The sequence below is a fragment of the Simochromis diagramma genome, unplaced genomic scaffold (assembly GCF_900408965.1).
Source record: "Simochromis diagramma unplaced genomic scaffold, fSimDia1.1 OVJJ01000618.1, whole genome shotgun sequence".
Lineage (NCBI taxonomy): Eukaryota > Metazoa > Chordata > Actinopteri > Cichliformes > Cichlidae > Simochromis > Simochromis diagramma.
The window spans coordinates 3,646,445-3,666,069 of NW_024387423.1; the positions used below are offsets into that span (position 1 = coordinate 3,646,445).

Consider the following 19,625-nt stretch of genomic DNA (forward strand, 5'->3'; position numbering starts at 1 on the left):
ACATCCACCACTGTTGTCTTCCATGGACGTCTAGGTCTCTTTGCTTGCTCAGTTCACCAGAACTTTCTTTCCTTCTCGGGATGTACCAAACTGTAAATTTTGCCATTTGTACTATTGTGGCAATTTCTCTGATGTTTTTTTTTCTATTTTCGCAGCTCATTTTTTACCTGCATGGAGAGCTCCTTTGACTGCATGTTGTCTGTTCACAGCAAAATCTTCCAAATGCAAGCACCACACCTCCAATCAACTCCAGGCCTTTCATCTCCTTAACTGATGACATAACAAAGGAATTGTCCACACCTCCCCATGAAAGAGACTTTGAGTCAATTAGTTTTAGTCCCTTTACAAAGAGGTTGGAACTTGTTAAGGAGCTGAAATTCCTAAACCCTTCATCCAATTTGAATGTGGATACCCTCAAATAAAAGCTGAGAGTCCAAACATTATGTCCCTGTCCATTATATAATTGTAATTGTAATATGTTACAGCAAACCGGTAAAAAAGTATTAGGATGTTTCCCTGCCCTTTGAGAAACATGTTGGTTCACCATCAGGTTCACCATTTACTCCACCTGTGCCTTCCCTCCTGCATATAAAGCTTATAAACCCTTAATCTGTGCAGGCACCCAAGAGGACAGATGTAAGATGTGAATTTATGTTTAAATGTGCATCTCTTTGTTGGTTTCCAGGTCTGCCAGGAGAGAAGGGAGAAAGGGGGACTCCAGGGGTTGGGACTCAGGGGCCTCGAGGACCACCCGGACCTCCTGGTAAGAGACGAGCCCGGGAATACTCAACACTCTCTCTCCAGCGTTCTCCAAGCTACACATCAAGGCGCTGTAGCTGCTTCTAAATCTGATCATTTGGCATCTTTCTGCTCCTGAACATTTCTTATTGGTGTTTTCAGCTGGAGCTACCGAATGGGAGATATTCACTGTTTCCACTGAATAAACCACAGCGGCTTCAAATATTGAAACAATGGAATTAAATGGCACAGAGACTTAATCTGCTTTGGATTTACTTTACTCTCTGTTGAATCGCTGTCTGAGGAAAGCAAGCAGGCATTTTGGACCATGAATATAATTCTCTGTATTGATTTCCCGGTGCGCTTTGTGGAATTTGAGGCTCGTGTTATGAAAATATGTCAGTGCTGGGATTTTCTGTTTACTGCGATCAATACTTCTAGAACAAGCTGACAAAACTTTGCTGTGATCAGATAACTAAAAAAAAAGGAAGCCCAAACTTCAGATTTTGAAAAAGGAAGTCTCTTCTAAGATGAGGGTGCTGAGGGGAGGTGTGGGGATGGGGGGGCTCAGTCCTCATCCATTGTACTTTTCTGAAATATTTGTGGGATGATAATTTTAGCCCCTGGCAAAAGAAACTCCCATCCAAATATTGATTTCATATTTCTGCTGACTGCTGAAGTGAGTCCTGGTGGGGCAGTTTCTCCTGTGAAAACAGAAAACAGATGCCTCTGGCTCAGCGTGAGTGAAGAACTGTGTTATTCCTGCTCCTGCCCTCATGACATTCACCATCACCTTTCTTATCCACAAGTGACAAACAAACACTTGCTGCCTTCAGATCATGTTTTTCCAGCTAATAGAGGAGACAGGATTTAAAAGCCATTGAAGAGGTGATGGTACAGTGACAGGTTGTACACAGGCTGCCATTGTTAATTGTGTGGTTTTCCCTTTATTCCTTCACACCCAGCATCACCTGCTGAGAATCGTTTTACTAAATGTCAAACAAACACTTGGATTTTGGGAGTTTTTGTTGTTTTTTTAACCAGAACACTTTCCTTAATCTTAAGGTTTGCCAGGTGAAGGACGGACAGGTAGCCAGGGCCCACCTGGTCGACCTGGTAACCCAGGGACACCGGGGAGGCCCGGGAATCCAGGGACCACAGGACCAGCTGGTCAGCCTGGATACTGTGATGCAAACTCCTGTTTGGGATACAACGTGGGAGGTAAATATCATTCACCTTCATGCATTGGTACCATTTTAAATAAAGGGTGTAGGATTTGGCAGAGGTACATAAAACCTGACCGATATTGGATTTTTAGGACTGATACCAATATTTGTCAATTTAAAAAGCCAACATATCGGCCAAATGTTTTGGTTTTTTCAGACACACAAAACATAAGTAGTTGAGTTCTTACTAAGGTAACATGAGACTGCAGTTGTATCACCGTTATAAACAGAATGAAAGATGCATGTTGCTACCGTGATGTCACACATTTATTTCTTAGTTACAAAAAAGCAGACGTGATGAGGAGGGATGGATCTGACCGCACACTCACTGGCTACTGATGTGTGATTGACAGATAATCCTCAATATTGAATCATAGTATGACCAAGATTTACAAAGCAGACTTCACATTTTATTCAACATCAGCAAAGATGATTGACTGAACCTATAAACCTGATATATTTAGTAATTGTCAGTTAGACTGATTTTCTTTGAAAATATGATGAATGCAATTAACAAAGTCTAACTTAAAATTATGACTCACGATTGCAGTTACATTGGCAATACTGGTTCCCACGTGGAAGTAGTAGTACTTACAGGTTTCTACAGGGAGTGTTACTATGCTGTACTTGTTTTTAATGCTATTTTAAAGAGGTGTAAAAAAGTAATTCATAATTCCCAAAATAATTGTTATTGCACAAATGAAAAATGTCACTTTGATGAACCTCAATTTACATTCAGTATTCCTGTTTTCAGTGTAATCATTAGCTGTCGTAACCTGTCAGCTGCTTTAAAGCAGCAAATTCAGTCCCCATCATTGAGATGCCACTCTCAGATATTTAATGACTGGTTGGAACAAAGCTGCATTACAAAAACAGAGAACGAGGTGATCCACATATTTGTGTGTGCTTTGCTTTTCTGTAATAACTCTTTATCAAATCAAGGCAATGAAAAAGAAAGAGAGGTGCCTGGAAACAAAAGCATCGGTGCAGTTGCCCTAATTTTCCTCCAGTATGGAAAAGCTAAAATTCCACATTAGATTTTAGGTTCAAATTATCAGCAAGAATCCAACTACAATGTTGTCTTATCCACACAAAAGGATCAACTGATTTCTCTTTAGGTTTAGTTATGTGTTTTTAATAGCTTCATAACAGAGCAGAACGTGTGCTGCAGACAAATGAATACAAAAGCACATTCATAAAAAGTGTGCACAGTAGGTGAGGAGCTGCCACCAGGAATCGAAATAACATCTTGACTGGAATATTTTTGTGACCAGAGTCAAAACATGAAATATCCAGACCTTACCAAAACATTCTTCACTGCTGTTTATCCAGACTTGCCCTGATTTGTCCTTCTGTATTCGAGCGATATTACTTTTATTCTGAGCAATTTGGTTTATTTTTATGTTTGCTAACTTGCTGCTCTAAGCAGCTTAAACAAAACCAGGCCTGTTTGGTCTTTATACGCCCTTATAAAGCATCTTTTATATGTGTAAAACACTCAAATATTGTTTTCACAGTGACAGCTGTTTCTGGCACAGTTATTGTTCTTGTAAAAGTGTTCGGAGAATTTGAGAGCTACCCGACTTTTATGGCTGTTCAACTGTGAAGTTTATACATTCATGTCCACACCGATGGATTAAGACGTTAGAAGGCCAAAGCTATTCATCTGTATTTAGATCTAATAAAATATGCAGTTGCACACACGTCTTTGACGACATTGAATATTCATACCGATGAGGCCATTGCAGGGCTTTATAGGGTCTTGGGCCATCTCAGCTTGGACGTTACACGTCTAACAGACTCTGACAAGTTGCCCTGATGATGTATCATCGTCTAAAAGTAGCTGATAGATGAGACATTACTTCATCCATCAAACCAGATTTATTTTATAGTGATGGATTCCAGTCTGAATGGTGTCTTTTTGTACTTTATGACTTGCGAGAATCCTCAGTGCTAGTCCCAAATGTGCACAGATTAAACACAGCCTCCCTGACCACTTAAAATAAGTTTTTTTTTTTAATTTTAAAGCAAATAAAATGCGGCCTCAAACTGTGTCTTTGTGACGAGTAGAATTTATTCCTACATTTGTATTTGTCAACCTGAATAGTGTAGTTAACATATCATGGCTCAGTTACTGCATTACACAAGGATCAGTGTCACGGCTTCAAGATGATATATGAGGTTTTTAACCATCAAATGTCAGCCATTACCAATCTAAATATATGGAAAAAGTATAAAATATTACATCAAAGGATATATGTAAATTATTAACTTTAGTTTATTGATCTTATCCCAATTGATCTTATCCCAAACAAGGGTGATTAAAGTCCTTTTCCCACATTCCTAAGTTGTTAAAATCTTGTAAAATACACTATTTGGATAAAAGTACCGGGCCACCTTCACGTTACGCCTACAGGAGCTGCTCGGCCATGTAAGCTCACAGTGCACACTTTCTGTGCTGATGTTAATTCAAAGGGAGGTTTTTCAAAGTCTCCAAAGTTATTGAGTCAGCAGAGCGTCTGAGACTTTTACACACTGGCATTTGATGACCTCACTGTGTGACTTTACGTGATCTGTAACTATGTGGCTGAGTTGCTATGATTGATAAACCCTTGCAATTTGCAATAATCGCACTTAAAGCTGATGGGAAGAAACTTACTGCAGCACAGTTCCACGCTCAAATCCAGTGAGCTCTTCAGAACGACCCAAGCTTTCACGAATGTTTGTAAAGGAAGATTGCATGGTTAGGTGCTTGATTTCCTACACCTTTGGCAAGTCATTAAGAGGTGTGGCCCAATACCTTTTTGCCTACAACTAAACCAAAAGCTGCTTAGCTAAACATTAAGATGGTACAAAAGGCAGTCCAGCTGTCTTCAAACACACACACTTCACTGGGGTGCTGTTTGCCAAAATAATCTGGTGCATAGCCTTTAGAAAATGCACATTGGTTTATGGGCCTTTTGAGATGGTGAAAGACAGGATGTTGTTACTTTTAGACAGAGCAATGTGAAGTGTTTCACACTATATGTTATGCTCAAGTTTAAACTGTTTGTTTATATTGATCTTGTAAGAAAAATATGTTTTATATAGATATAAATGGTGATGCATCAGAAAAACTGGCACAAGCTTCATGGGTCTCATTCCTTTAGAGCTATTTTTTCTGAATTTGCCTGAATGTACATTTTTGAATGTGTTGTATTTAACTGCAACAGATGTCTTCCTAAGATCTCAGTCAGGGTGACTCATAAGGCGTGTTTTCCTTGTCATCTGTTTTCCGTGTTAGAAATCTTTATTTGCACTTTCTAACATCCAGAAAGGTAAAATAAAGATCTGACACATTTTCTAAACATTCTCCAAACACTTTATAAAAATGTCACAGTGTTTATTTGAACTAATTTCTCAGTTTGTGCTTTTTGTTTCTCCTAAGAAGAAACATAGATTACAACACTGATATTTTTTTTCCACCTCAAAAGCCACATCGAAGCAGCTGAGGAAGCACAGTCGGTGTCGTTTATGAGGTTTAACTCTTTTGGTTCACTGGGTTTTCTTTCTGATATGAAGTAACATCTTCTCTCTGGTTCTTTTTTTCCTTCCCTCTCCTCCCTCTTCTCTCCTCCCTGCATCTCTCGTTCTGAAGTTCAACAGGATTATAGGAATGACTACTGAGGAGCATTCTTGAACCATGCTCCTCTCCTCCACCTGTGCTCACCTCCTCCTGCGTCCTCTTTTAAAAAGAAAAGACTAAATACTGAAGAAACTCCTGTTATTCCCTAAAGGCTGCCATATTTTCTGGGATGGATAAGTCCTGACACTTTTGAAACTGCAGTCCCTGCAGCAGCGATTATCACATTTTTCTTCTCTGGAGACCTTTTGTTTTGTTTTTTGTTTTTTTTAGCTATTTCTAAGATTTTTTTTTCTTTAGGGTTTTTTTAAAGGCACATCAGTTTAAAAGCAAGGTGGTTTTCTCATTTTAGAAATCGTTACGCCGTCGTTCGGTGCAGGTTTGTACACAAACACACCAGATTTTCAGACTTCATGCACCCGTGAGTAAAGTATTTTGATAAGAACTGCTTCATTAAACTAGTTATTTTCCCGTGTCGAAGGAAAAATACGAGCAATTTGACTCACTTTTCCACAAAAAACAGCCCCCGCTCGTCGTCAACAGGACCACCTGTCGACAGATACTCGTGTATGCAAAGCTTTGCTGCCGCAGCCTTTGCTTCACCCTGCTTTAAACTCAGATCTCATAAAAGCTAATCTCATCTTTCAAAAGCCAGACAAATCAGCTAAATAGTGATGGATTGCTTTGATGCTGACTGGCTGCTTTCATTACTGAACATCCCAGCTATTAGTGCATCTCAGTTTTTGCAAGATGGACAGAAAATCTCAGTTTTTACGCCTGATATAATGTGATCATTTTCATTCCTGGAAAAATAATCACATCTGGGCGATACTGGGGCAGAGATTAGATCCGTCTTCAGTTCCATTAAACTACTTCCTTATTAACCCAATCTTTTGGACTCTGTCCCGGGTCCTGAATCTGCTTCTGCAGAGAAGTCATTTCACCATCAAAGAAGTAAGAATTGTTGACTGGTTGAAATGATTTTAACCTGCTGTGAAGCTATTTCTGAATCTGTGCATGCCTCACTTTCCCACTGTGCTTCTTTTATACCGTACTCTTGTGTTGGCCTTAACCTCGCGCCACGCTCTCCTGTAGTACTGGCTTTGTGTTCGCTGTGCTGATGCAGAAACACTCCGACTGATCCTAAATATTCCCACCACCCCAGTTCAAGCTTTGCCTCATGGCGCCTACCAGCCCTACAGTCCTCCCTACAATCAGCCACACCACCCTGCTGCAGAGGCTTACGACAACCGAGGAGGGGGTGAGGAGGAGGAGGAGCAGGACCCCTATTATCGTGGTTATCCCCCTCAGTACTACCCTCAACAGCCTTCTCAGCTGGCACACATCAACTACGGTTACCACTTCAGCCCCACCTACTCCGAAGACGTGGAGCTGAGGTCACCGGGCGTCGCCGGGAGGTTTTTGCGGGATGTCGACGTAATGGAGGAGAGCGAGGATGGAGGACTTTAGATGAAAGACGAATTAAAGTCCTCAAGATAAGGACACAACACAGATGTTCCCACAAAACGCAAAGAGCTGAGACATGCATATAAAACACCTGAAACTGTGGCGAGAACTTCCGTCCCTTCCCTCCCGTGTCCCCGGTGGGATCCCCCAGCCCCACCCCCATCAGGTGAAACATTGTAAATAGCTCTGTGGACTCTTGTACCATATCTCTGTAAAAGGGAGGTCCGAAAAGTGCCTGATCTATGTTTAGCCACGCCCATTTGATAATGTCAAGGTAAGACTCGTTCCTTCCCATCTCACAGCCGATTTAGCAACTTTTGTGTGGAGCTGCATGGAAGTGGAACCCGCGCCTCTTGTTTTGGTTGTAACTAACTGGGTTGTTTTAGTTCAGCTGGTAACATTTGCGCAGGCTGCTTTTTTATAATGATGAATCATGTTTCCTCTGGTTGTCTTTGTTTTTGTACCAACTGTTGAAAAGTGGTGTTCTTAGTGGACATGAAACCCAGACCAATCAAACTCCTTTCCCTGAACACTTAGAAGCACACTTAAAAAAAAGCTAATTTCTTTTTAATTTGAACATTGGCGCTCGTTACTGTTCTGGATTTTATTTTATTTCGGGGGGCTTTTGTGAATTTAAAGAACATTGTTATGTTCATTATGTTCCCTTTTTTTTCTTATGCAAATTTGGGCCTGCTCACTGTGGAAGCTGTTTGCTCACTGGCTGAACTCTGACCTCTTTCTGGAATAAGACCTGAAGTCAGTTATTACTACAAAAAAAAAAAAAAAAGAAGAAGAAGAAAATCCTCTCGCCTCTCTGTGAAATCAATAAGAACCCCTCTTGCACTGCAGTCAGAAAAACAAGCAGCAGACGTGTTGCTACGAGCTGGTCCCGGTCTGGATTTTAACTGTCAACCGTGAATAGCTTTAATAAGGAATGTGTCTCGCTACCGCACCCTTTGGTACAATATGGACTTATTTATTTTCTATTTTGTTTGCTTTTATAACCAATAAATCTGTAATGAGACTACAAGAATGGGCTTAGGTCATTTGTTTAACAGCGCAAAAGGGTCAAAAACCCAGAGTTTACAACACTTTTGTAAAAACAACATTCGACAAGAAGAGGTTCGTTAAACTGTTTATTAGCCTTTTTACAATTCACTTAAAAGGGGAACAGATTTATCGATGGAAACTTAATAACCAAAAAAAAGAAAGCAGCTGTGATCAAGTTAACATTTTGGGATTCTCATATAGTTACACATTAACTGGTTTCACTGTGCATCCACGAGCCTTTAAAGGCAGGATCAACTCTAACAGATGCCACTTTTAATGGACCAGATCGGATCATTTCATGGTGTGTAATCAGAGGAAAAACCCACAGAATCTGATTTTTCTCACAGCTGAGCCACATGGTCAAATCTCAAGCTGTCATTGGATAATTCAGGCCCACCGCGGTCGCGCTGGAGCCGACAGGAGCGACAGACAGGTTCCCCTGGTAGGATAATGTTGATGTTCTTGGCATCTATGTTATGTTAAGTGCTGTCGAGCTTTGATGCCAGTTCTGCAGGCATAAACTGCGGGCTAAATTTACACAAATCAATAGCAGAGGATGGTGCTGCTTTCAGTGTTGTGTTGATATAAGACCTTTTTTCCCCCTCCATTTCTCGGTCTCATTGGGCAGCCTTCATTTCATCTTGTAGTCTTCAGGTCTGTGGAAAAAATACAACACATTAGTATGAAGGGTGGGGAAAGGACCGATTACAAGGAAAAACATGGATAGAATGGGACAGATGAGAGAGTGGGCAGATCTTATCTCTTTTTTTCCCCCCGCCCCTTTTTTCAAAATGACTTCAGAGACTGTGTCGTTGTTTTCGGTTTTTCCGCTTTAATTTCAAGCAGAGTTTGCAGCAGACAGATATTATCAGAGCGCGCTGTATTGGTTTTGATACAAAGTAGAAAAAAAATGTTGTTATCAAATGTAATAGCTCTGCTATCAGCTACACCCGTATGCTGTCGGTTTTCTGTGTCTGAGCACTTGTTTGTGTGTTGACTGTGTGCGTGTGTGTTGTACAGGGGTGGACAGGGAGCTTACATTCAATAATAATCTCTCGCCTGGGCTCCAAGGTTTTTCTGAGAGAATATTAACAGTGTGTTTAATAAAGGGTAACGATTGAATCGCCCTGGATGACCTTAACCCCATCTCCCCTGACACACTCACACACACACACACACACGATCAGTAAAATGAGTGAGGCAGCGTGTGAGCGAATATTAACTAGACTGAGGCCTATCTCTTAAATAAACCAGGATTAGTTTGACCTTGATGGCCACACAGCGACCAGCCTCAGCACACAGACTGATTGGCTGAGGAGATTGAAGCAGTAAACAATAAGAAGTAGCTCATTTATCACCTCGCACAGGCACACACTCTGACAGCAGTGGTGAACGCAGCACCGACATGCTGTACATATCTGCACAAGGCATATACACAGAGTGAAAACTAATGTCAGAGAACACAAATAAAACTATTGGCCCCGTGTGGCACCACTGTACCTTAAAAATTTCATGTATGCATTTTTCTACTTAACAACACGTCCTGCGTCATCACTGTTCAATAGGACGAGGAGCAGAAGAGGGCCTGACCTTCGACCTGGGGGTGGAGCTATCCTTTTAGGAACCAAATCTGCATGAGCCAGTCCCCGCAAATGCTGACACTATTCTCATGTACCCCTAAATAACTATATTGTTTGAATACATCTACTTGGTGGTTTCAATTATTTAGTAGCATTTTTGGTTTGCTGCCTCAGAAAAGTACAGTTAGACCACATAACACTAGCAGTGCTTCTAAACTCTGATCACTCGAATGCTCATTTGAGGTTTTTCAGGGGTTCCCTGCTCCAACACACTCAATTCAAACAATCATCTTTAACCTGCATGCAAAACCTTTACTAATATTTTCCTACTCAAGTAGGAAAAAAGCTGAATTGTATACAGAGGGGTGAAAACACTGATTCTAAAAAATGATATTAGTTTAGTTCAAATGTGCTGGCTGTTTGCAAAAGGTTAGGATCATACGAGCTAAATTGTTCATTTGACTCTTGTGAAGCAGATTTGGTTTTGATTCTGAGAGTCTGAGATTTCTGTGTCGACACAGAGGAGATCAATGGTATTTTGCTTGTGGTGTGTGCAGCACCGCAAACAAAAAACATCAGCATTATTTCCAACAAAACAATGTCAGATCACACCACATAAAAAGGAGGAAGAAGAACATGCCGAATTTTGCCATTTTGCTCAGTGTAATTGTTAACATGCACCAAATCCTGTTAACAAAATCCCATTAGCATTTATTGAAGTGGGACATCACAGAGGCATCCAGCATCTGAAAACCACAAAGGAAACCTAGCTGCAGAAATAGATTCATGTGTTTATGGGGCTTTTACATAGAGAAAGTACGATGGCAGGAAAGCAGGGTTTGGATTTGCCAATAACAACAACACATTTATTAAATCCTGATTTAGCTGCTGTCTAAAATGTTTACAACAACCTGGAGAAACAAAATCCAAGCTTTCGAATTAAGCACCTCAGACTGGGTACAAGAAAGACCATCAGAGGTCCTGGGTGCTGAGCATGTCCGGTGGGTGAAGAGCAGTGACCCTGACTCAGAAGCAGCTGGGCCGCGGGTGGACGGATGGATTGATGGATGAACGGATGCAAAGGCTACTGCTGAGCAGGTGAAGCGAGAACGCTCTTCGTTAACCTGTCAGAACGATGTTTACTGCGGCTGAGGCCAGGGAGAACGGCACGATATTATCATGCCGGCAAACCGCGGGTCACAATGCCAGTCTAATCTCCAACCAGAAAATACTTGACTCAGAAAAGCTATGAATATGATTAGGCCGAGTAACAGATGCTCTCTCACACATCCTTCAGAGAAAACTTGTGTATCCAAGCGCTCAGGAAGTGAGGGAATACAGCTGATTTTCCCAGTGTGCATCTGAGAGAACCGTCCTGCTCTGTTTTTGAGGTTTGGCTCCTCGTTACGATGTACAGTGTCCTACTTTTTTTACAGCTTTTCGATCGAGCTCACAATGAAGTCAACTTGCATCAACTTAAAAAAGAAAAAAAAAGTCAGCTTGGGGACAACTACTCCTATTTTCATGTAGTAGTGCACACAGGAGCCAGCTCCTTAGTGGTTCAGCACTTCAGTTCTTTGTGCATCGCGTCACATAATGACAGCTCTAAGTTGGCTGACAATCATTCGCACCGCAGCTACATGTGTTTGTAGTTACGATGAAAAATGTTGCACTTTTTTTTCCTGCTTGAGGAGAAACTGTCATGTCACAATGGCCACAAAAAAAAGGAGCTGTCATACATTTGAATTAGATCCATTTGTGTGCGTGTTGCTTAGTAAGACCATGAAAACATTACAGGACTGCGTCAAAGCAGAAGAAGGCAAACCTGGGTCGAAACCTTCCCGTCTTTTAAATATCTGAAGATTGTGCCAGCACACACACAAGTTCACAAGTCGTCTGTTTCTCATTTTAAATGCTTAATTTAAAGCTTTGCACTGCTATTTTTTTTTAAAGATAAAACAGAGTAGGCTGGCATAGAGAGAGGGACTGAGATGGTACACAGTTCAACATCACCCCCTTCTGGACCATCCTCATCAACACAAGACTGAGTGTGACGCGTCACCATGAATGTTTCGATTTCTTCAGTATAAATGCAGCAAAATGGGAGACGGTGATAATTTCATTGGCCAATAATTTTCATCAACAACCTTCTCCTCCTAACGAAAATGTGATGATAACAAACACTACGATGAAATTTGATGAATGTACTGATACTTTAATCCCGAATAAAAACGAGATGAAAATATTTTGGAGAGATTGCATGATAAGAACTAATTAAAGTTGTGTAGAACGGCGGGACGAGTTTGGAGGTGATCCAATCAGAAGTAATCTTGTGCGGTAAGGTTAGACGGGCACATTTGATCTGGTAAAACCAGCGCCCATCCTCCCTGTTTCTCATGAAAACGAGAGAAAATTTCAACACTTGGCAGAAAGATCAGAGTAGAAAAGGAAAATAAGACACTGAGAAACTCTCACCAGTATAAATACGACAAACGCTTTCTTTTAATCGTCTGAATTAACTTTAGATTTACTCTGATGTAATCTTGTGTTATTTAGTTGACTAAAAGCATTTAAATACCTAAATTATGACTAAAACTAAATCAGAATTTGCTGTCAAAATCAACACTGATGGGAGTTTGGGCTTCTTTTTGGATATTAATTGAGAGTTACGCTTCTACATACGGTGTCCACAGCCTGGGGAAGGCATCGATTTCCTCCCGAGTGTATTCGCTGAGCTTCTTCGGTATTTCTCTGGGCTGAGGCAGCTCCTCTGTCAGGTTGGCTTGAATGTCATATGGCAGCTCCTGGAGAGAGGTGGATGAAGGAAACGTTAAAGGCATTTGATCCAAGACACAAAAATTCAAAGAGAAAAGGGAGGAAATGGGAGAGAGGAAAGAATTTATAGCAACTGACACAAATAAGGAGACTGTGTGTTACAAATGGTGCCTTATTCAAAGGCCTGGAGGAGGTTTTAAGATGGGAATAACACGGAGGAAAAGAAAAATAAATAATCAGAAAACACCAAATGTTCAATAGAAACACTGCCTAAACTGTTGTGAAATGCCTCAGGCTTAGAAACGCCATCTCTAAGTACTACTTAGATTCTGCTGTTACGACCAAAGTCAGGTAATCCGTCGTTCCTCTGTATATGGACACATTCATTCACAGTATTACAAATCAAAATACCTGATGATGGCACTCCCACCATGATAGTAATTGCAATCCGCTGATATTTAGATGGACCCCGTGTGTCAGTTAACAGCCCATCAAGCACTTTTTATGTTAAATTCATTCCAGAGGCTGTGATGTGTGACGCTGGCTCTAGCCAGTGTAATTTGAAACCAATCAATATGCTCTCAAGTGCCAAAAATGCACGCGAGGCATAATTCACTGCGGCGATGATACGACGCATCTGCTCCGCTTTAAATCAACGACTGAGACGGGACAGTTTGTCAACTCTGATAACCGATTAGACGCATTATTTACATTCAGCCTCAGCTGCATTAATGACTTTTGGCAGCCAATAAGATGTCATTTTCCACAGTGGGTAGAAAACAATACTTCACTGACATCGACAGTCACTCGTTTATTTACACGTCCCTATTTACATAATCCCAGTATTAGCATTCATTGGAGGTGTGTTTACTGGCCGCTCTGTAAACTTTAATATTTCCTCATTTTATACTGTTTTGGTGTACACTACCACCTAAGGGTCTCTTGAACAAATGGCCAGTTACATATGCTTTCAGGTACACACTTTGGGTTAATCTGACGGCATTTAAGTACCCTAGTTACTTTTAAGTAACAGCTGCAACAGTAAAGTTACCACATCAGACCCAAATAAATGTACATATCACCTTTAACATGGCGCAAGAATTTACACTAATGTAGTCGCGGCCCCCTCCCTGAGCCTGGCTCTGCCAGAGGTTTCTTCTTGTTAGAAGGGAGTTTTTCCTTCCCACTGTCACCAAGTGCATGCTTGTAGGACATTGTTGGGATATTTTCTCTCTTATTGTATTGTCTCTCTTATGATATAAAGCACCTTGAGGTGGTTAAATTGAATAATAAAATAAAATAATAAAATTAAAGCAAACTAGTCTAAATAAAGCCAAACAAGCTCCCCTATGAGTGGAGGCAGTTTAGCACACAAAACTGCAGTTACAAAAGCATAAACACTTCCCCAGAGTTGATGCTTATTAAAGTCAAACTACAATAAGCCTGAATGACTTTAACACAGTGATGAAGTCGGTGATGTCATGTCTAAATGTCTAAAAAGAGCTCATCTTCATGAGTCCTCGCCCTTTTCTGTGATTTGTTCTTCTTAGGGCATCAGCAGAAAGTGAAACAATGGCCTTAAAGATTCATGAGATGAAGTGCAGAGTCACGAGACAACTCTGTTTCCTCAATATTCTTGGTGACGCATGGTAAATATAGAGCTGCTGACAATCCATCCATCCTCTACCGCTTATCCTTGTCATAGGACAAGAGACGGGGTACACCCTGAACAGGTTGCTAGTCTGTCACAGGGCTAACAAATTGAGACAGACAACCATTCACACTCACATCCACATCTAAGGGAAATTTAGACTCACTAATTAGCCTAACCCCACTAACTGCATGTGTTTGGACTGTGGGAGGAAGCTGGAGTACCCGGAGAGAACCCATGTAGACACGGGGAGAACATGCAAACGCCACGCAGAAAGACCCCAGCCAGATGGTGGAGCCGAACTTAGAACCTTCTTGCTGTGAGCCAAAAGTGCTAAACACTGCACCACCTTGCCGACCAGAACTGCTGATAAGTAAAGCTTTAGGCAAAAGGGAGAGAGACTAGCGCTTCTGACAAGAGGACAACAACAACCAGATTTAGTAAAAAACCTTAACCTCACAGCCATGCACTCATTCTCTTAATGTACCCTGACTGTCTTTCATTAGTGAGATGATGTGAAACAGGGCTTACATCTTCAGGAAAGATGTGTAATCGCTGCATCATGGTGCGCCGGTGCAGGTTCCGAGGCAGCATGCCGTAAACTGCTAACCTTACGATCTGGAGAGGAGAAGGACAATGAAAATATTGACATACAAATAAAAATATTTTCAAAAGTCTGTGTTTATAGCAACAAATTTTCTGTTTTTCTTATATTTTCTTCTAAATTGTTCCTCAATGCGAAGCAGGTTACACAACTTGGATGAAGTTACTGGATTGAGAGAGATGTTGGACAGACGCAGCGCTGACAAATCATTTATGTGTCCAAATCTATTTCTTCCTCTTCGCACGCCAACCCTTCAAATGTCACATCAACTAAATCACCTTCAGGATGCACGTCTGTGGTCGCTGACTGGCCTGAAACCAGCAGCTTAGTGCATGTCTCTTCTGGTTTAGTGCACTTCAGACTGGAGACCAGTGCAGGTCATGCACCTACATCGAGTCATTCCCGCATGTCAGGAGCAATTTTACGGTGTACTTTTAGCACACTAGCTGCATATGGGAAAAAAGTCTACAAACCCACAACTTCTGCAAAAAACAGACTTACTGAGTGCACCACTGCAGAGGCATGCTTATCCTTCACACAGCTTCAGGCGAGGCCTTAACATGCAAAACTCACTTTTATATATTTAAAATTTTAAAAAAAATGTTTGATAGATTTCTGGGGGGAAAAAAATCATGATAGATATTCTCCAATACTTAATGGATTTAATATTTAATGAAACAGAAAATGCTGTAAGTATGGGACTGACTATAGTGAGGCAAGTACTTGAGTTACGACTATGTGCACTTCTTTTCACCCACTGATGTCTCTGTCATTTTTGTAATGTTTGAATGAGGATCTGTGGAGATTTTCTTTCCCTTATATTCATATTTATTCATTTATATCTTCACCCCGTCTGTGTGCCTCGAGTTCATTCATCATTTTCTCATCATTTCTTTTCAAAAACATTTTTTTCAAGGGTTAAAAAAAAACTTCCTAAAACAGCTGGATGCTGTTATTTTCTAATCACCTCTAACCAGAAGTATTGAGGTGTTCAGGGACTGTGTAGAGGTGCAGAATAATACACATCTGGTTTTCTAGTAAGTGTCCCAGATGAATAAGGGAGCAGCTGAATGTATCTTTTATTTTCAGTGTGTAAATGGTAAACGGGCTGATTCTTTTCTATTTTATTTGTGCACTCGTAGCTCTTTCTCCTACGAGACACACACACACACACTCCACACACACACACACACTTTTTATACTTTAGAGCTTTTATCTGTCACACATGCACTCTCCAGCGGATGCATTGGGGGTAACTTGGGGTTCAGTATCTTGCACACTGGAGGAGCCGGAGCCTGCAGCACCAACCAACTACAGTGCCCATTTTGATTATAATGACGTGACACCAGAGTACACATTTGTGTCAGGACTGATTCAATAAAAAGAATCAATGACCCTCACTAGAGTTATCCTTCAGCTCCTGTTCTGTTGTTGTTCCTGTTTTTTGAGTCGCTGCTAAGTAACACAGGAGTTTGCATCATTTGTTAAATACAGTATGCAGGTCACAGTAAGTTTGCCTGGAATAATCATGGATGCATGTAAAATATTATGTAAAAAAGCTGCCACACTGGGCTCTACTCTTCCTTCTACACAGGAGAAGAGTTCTTTACCTTGAAATCATAAATATGCATCACAACCAAAATCCCAAGAATTATCCTTAAACTGACATTCTTGGTCTGAGTTTCAGAAAATATCAAAACACCTCCATCAACCAGCACAAATCCACTGCTGCTTAATCCCACTCCTCAGCACTTTATATTAATATGCATGAGCAGCACATACGAGGAAAGGGATGAGTGTCAAACCAGGAAGCACCTCCACTGCAGAGCATGTGGCACACTTATCTCTGTGTGGTTTAATTAATCATACCTACAATATAATCAAATTCTTGGTGTGAGCTAAGGTTTAAAATTCACTCTAAACAACACAAAGAGGAGAACAGAAGCCAGCAGCACTTACAGCTTTTGGGTCCTTATGATGGAGCTGAGCAGCTGTGACTTGTTTGAATCCACCAGGGTACCTTTAAAAGAAAATGAATAAATTACGACAAATCTCTGCCAGTCCAATTTTATTTCATTAACTGAAATTGGCATTTATTGCTCTGATGATGCTTTTTTAGTTACCAGTTCGGATTATTTTTTCAAATTAGCCCAACATCATGCTGTCCATTTTACAGAAATACACATGCTGAAGGCAACATTTACTGCAGTATTTATATGTTCATGTGAAAGCCAGCAGGCTCACTGAAAATCCAGAGGTAATTTTTTATTATAATGTTTTGTGAAGCAGTGGCTGCTGCTCTCATTAGGAGGCGTGTGTGGATGCAGACTTTGAGTCAGAAGAGGAGGGACTGTGACGTGAAACAATGAAACACACTTTATTCTAAATCTGAGGATTTCCTTTCATACAACTGCCAGAAAAATGTTGCAGGAAGAAACTCGAAAATTCTGATTTAACTTTTCAGACTGAGCTTACACAGCAAAGACGTCAAATCAGACATAAACGAGTATTTCTGCTGTTCAGTGACCCAAAAAACCTCATTTACATCACTGTTGGCAGCAGACTAAACAAAGCTTTATGTAGGCCTCACTTTGTCCTGCTTTGAACTGGAAACATGAAATTAAAATCATGAAAGATGGCACTATACACTTACCCCGTGTGTGATGAGTAGACTTTCTGTTCCCATTTGTTCCCAGAGAAAGCTATGTGTTTGCTGTTTATTACCACCACATGGTCACCACAGTCACCTGTGAAGATGTTCAAAAGGTTTGTTTTCAGGCTCAATGCATGATTAAAAAGCCACATTATTCTGTTTTAAAGAGAGGAAGACTAGCACATATAGCTGCTCTACCAATGATGCCACTACTAAGAGCAGCTACTACTAAAAATTGCTCCTTTGGTATAGTTATCTTTTTTGTCAGGTAAAGTTCAAATAGAGGTGGTCAAATTGTTGTTCCAAAGAGTATAACTGAGAAGGAAGGGAAAAACATTTTTAAAGCTTGTCCTCTGCTGCCACCATGTGGCAGTTCTATATAAAAGTAGATGTTTCTGTCATAATGTCATAATCCAGACGAGGAAATCCCAAAAATTGATTCTTTTTAACTGGATGTAGTGTTTTCAGTGGTAGAAATGTTTCATCACTCATCCAGGTGACTTCTTCAGTCTCAGCTGACTGCAGGTTTCCCCAACCTTATAAAGGGTACATTTGTACAATGACTGCAATTAACACCACTGAAGAACAATGGGTGGGATGAAGGCCAGTAAGAAATAAAGTTCTCCTTTTTACTTCAAGTGCTGCTTCAGCTTTTACCTCTGCAGTGCTGTACCACAACATGCTTAAACTAAGGGTTTGTTGTGGTTTAAAAACAATACTTCATATATACACAATGAAACAGTTAAAGTGAGTTACAGTGAGAATTTGTTCATGACTGTCTGGTGAGTGTGAGATGGAGTTCCTACTCACTCAGAGCATGGTAGATAGGTTTGTGTTTCCCCTGTAATCTAATAGAACACATAGTTGCAATCTTCCCAGGCGGCTGCATCCTGGCATCAATCAGGAACCAGGAACGGGCAAAGGTCGCCCATTGCTGAACGAAGTCAAGGAGAAAAACTTAAATTACATATGCTAACAAGCCAAGCCATCACAGCATCAGAAACCAAAGAAGGCCTGTTAATTTTCCAAGCTCCAAAATTGTAAAGATGGGCAGCTTAAAATAATGGACATGCCAAACTGTCCCCTTCAAACTATAGTTGGCAAAATGTTTACTCTTCCTTGTAGACAATTTTAATATCCTAACCTTTCAGCAATTAGTCAGCTGCTAAGAGAGAAAACAAAGGTACTGGACGTCTTCTGGTTTCTTCTGATATCTTTCTCCAAAACACTTAACCTGACCGGTCCCTCATTTCTAATCTTATCTATCCTGGTCACTCCAAACAAAACTTTCATCATCAAAACTCAAAACCATACATCATAACAAAGTCTCGCTACCATCTTGTAAACCTCAGGGTAAAAAGTGATTGCCAGTGTTTGTATATATTTTTTAATGTCTACGTTATAATCAACCCAATCCTTTCTCCCAGTTAAAATATATTTATAGAACTGGTGTCACAACAAGACATTTGTAACATTTGTAACTGAGCAGCTTCTACCTGGTTACAGAAATCCTCTTTCTGGTTCAAAATGACAAGACATCTTTCATGAGATAAAATATAGATCAATAAATCATTTAGAACAGGTGAAATGCATTTTCTGGTAAATACAGGTGGCACATGATCATGATCATTTTTTAAACACTAGATCATGTGTTTAAATTATTTTAAGTATTTCTTACTTCTTACTACAGAGCCAAGTAAGAAGTAAGATAGAAATGGTGGCGAGGATTAAATCTCATATTAAGCCAAAACTTAAGAGTCTGTAGAAGAACTGTTTCAAACAGCTAGCATCAAAATAGCAGTATAGCAACTCTCTAGGCTAAAACCATATGAGAAACGACGTTATGTCAAAGACTAGACGTTTTAAGTGGTACATTTCACTAACTGAAGGTTAGAGTTATAGTAAATGGACAATAAGACCTTCGATTTACTTTAGAAAGCCTCTTAACTACTGGAGGCAGTGCACTCGTTCACAGCTAGCTGTTAAAATTTCTCTCATGTAACAGTGTCAGTGCCGTTCAGCGACGCTAGCTAACAGCAACCGCAACCATTAAATAACAAAAAATACAAACATAAGGTGGAACTAATGCAGCCCACAGCGTCTTAGATTACCTGTGCAGATCTGGAGAAACTGGACATTTTAGATTAAACTACTAGCGCATCCTCTAAATAGTTGACCCCAACGTGAGCTTCGGTCCGCTACGAAATTATGTTCGGTTGAAATAAGATATTTTTAAGAGTTCCTAGGTTCCAAATTAAT

The 19,625-nt window shown here is 40.5% G+C and overlaps 2 protein-coding genes across 2 annotated transcripts in view; one reads left to right on the plus strand and one right to left on the minus strand.

The window, feature by feature from the left end:
• LOC120722258 (collagen alpha-1(XIV) chain-like) overlaps positions 1-8,083 on the plus strand; it is a 154,349-nt gene extending 146,266 nt beyond the window's left edge. The window contains exons 46-48 of the mRNA XM_040013171.1: positions 686-763; positions 1,804-1,959; positions 5,602-8,083. Coding sequence (XP_039869105.1) covers positions 686-763; positions 1,804-1,959; positions 5,602-5,630 — 263 coding nt within the window. The 3' untranslated portion in view covers positions 5,631-8,083. The remainder of the gene's footprint in view (positions 1-685; positions 764-1,803; positions 1,960-5,601) is intronic.
• A 328-nt stretch (positions 8,084-8,411) lies between these two features.
• Positions 8,412-19,601, minus strand: mrpl13 (mitochondrial ribosomal protein L13). Its single transcript, XM_040013189.1, has 7 exons — positions 19,478-19,601; positions 18,177-18,300; positions 17,367-17,460; positions 16,673-16,733; positions 14,641-14,727; positions 12,366-12,487; positions 8,412-8,759 (listed from the first exon to the last, which is right to left on the minus strand). Exons 1-7 carry the CDS (start codon positions 19,502-19,504, stop codon positions 8,735-8,737), a joined length of 540 nt encoding a protein of 179 aa, XP_039869123.1. The 5' UTR covers positions 19,505-19,601; the 3' UTR covers positions 8,412-8,734.
• Between the last annotated feature and the right edge of the window lie 24 nt (positions 19,602-19,625).

What these genes read in the sequence shown, in the direction of transcription:
- mrpl13 (XM_040013189.1), bottom strand. Translation starts at nt 19,504, where the DNA reads ATGTCCAGTTTCTCCAGATCTGCACAG. An exon ending in ATCATAAGGACCCAAAAGCT is followed by an intron (nt 14,728 to 16,672) that starts GTAAGTGCTGCT and finishes TCTCCTCTCCAG; the next exon opens with ATCGTAAGGTTAGCAGTTTA. An exon ending in TTCCCCAGGCTGTGGACACC is followed by an intron (nt 8,760 to 12,365) that starts GTATGTAGAAGC and finishes TTTTTTCCACAG; the next exon opens with ACCTGAAGACTACAAGATGA.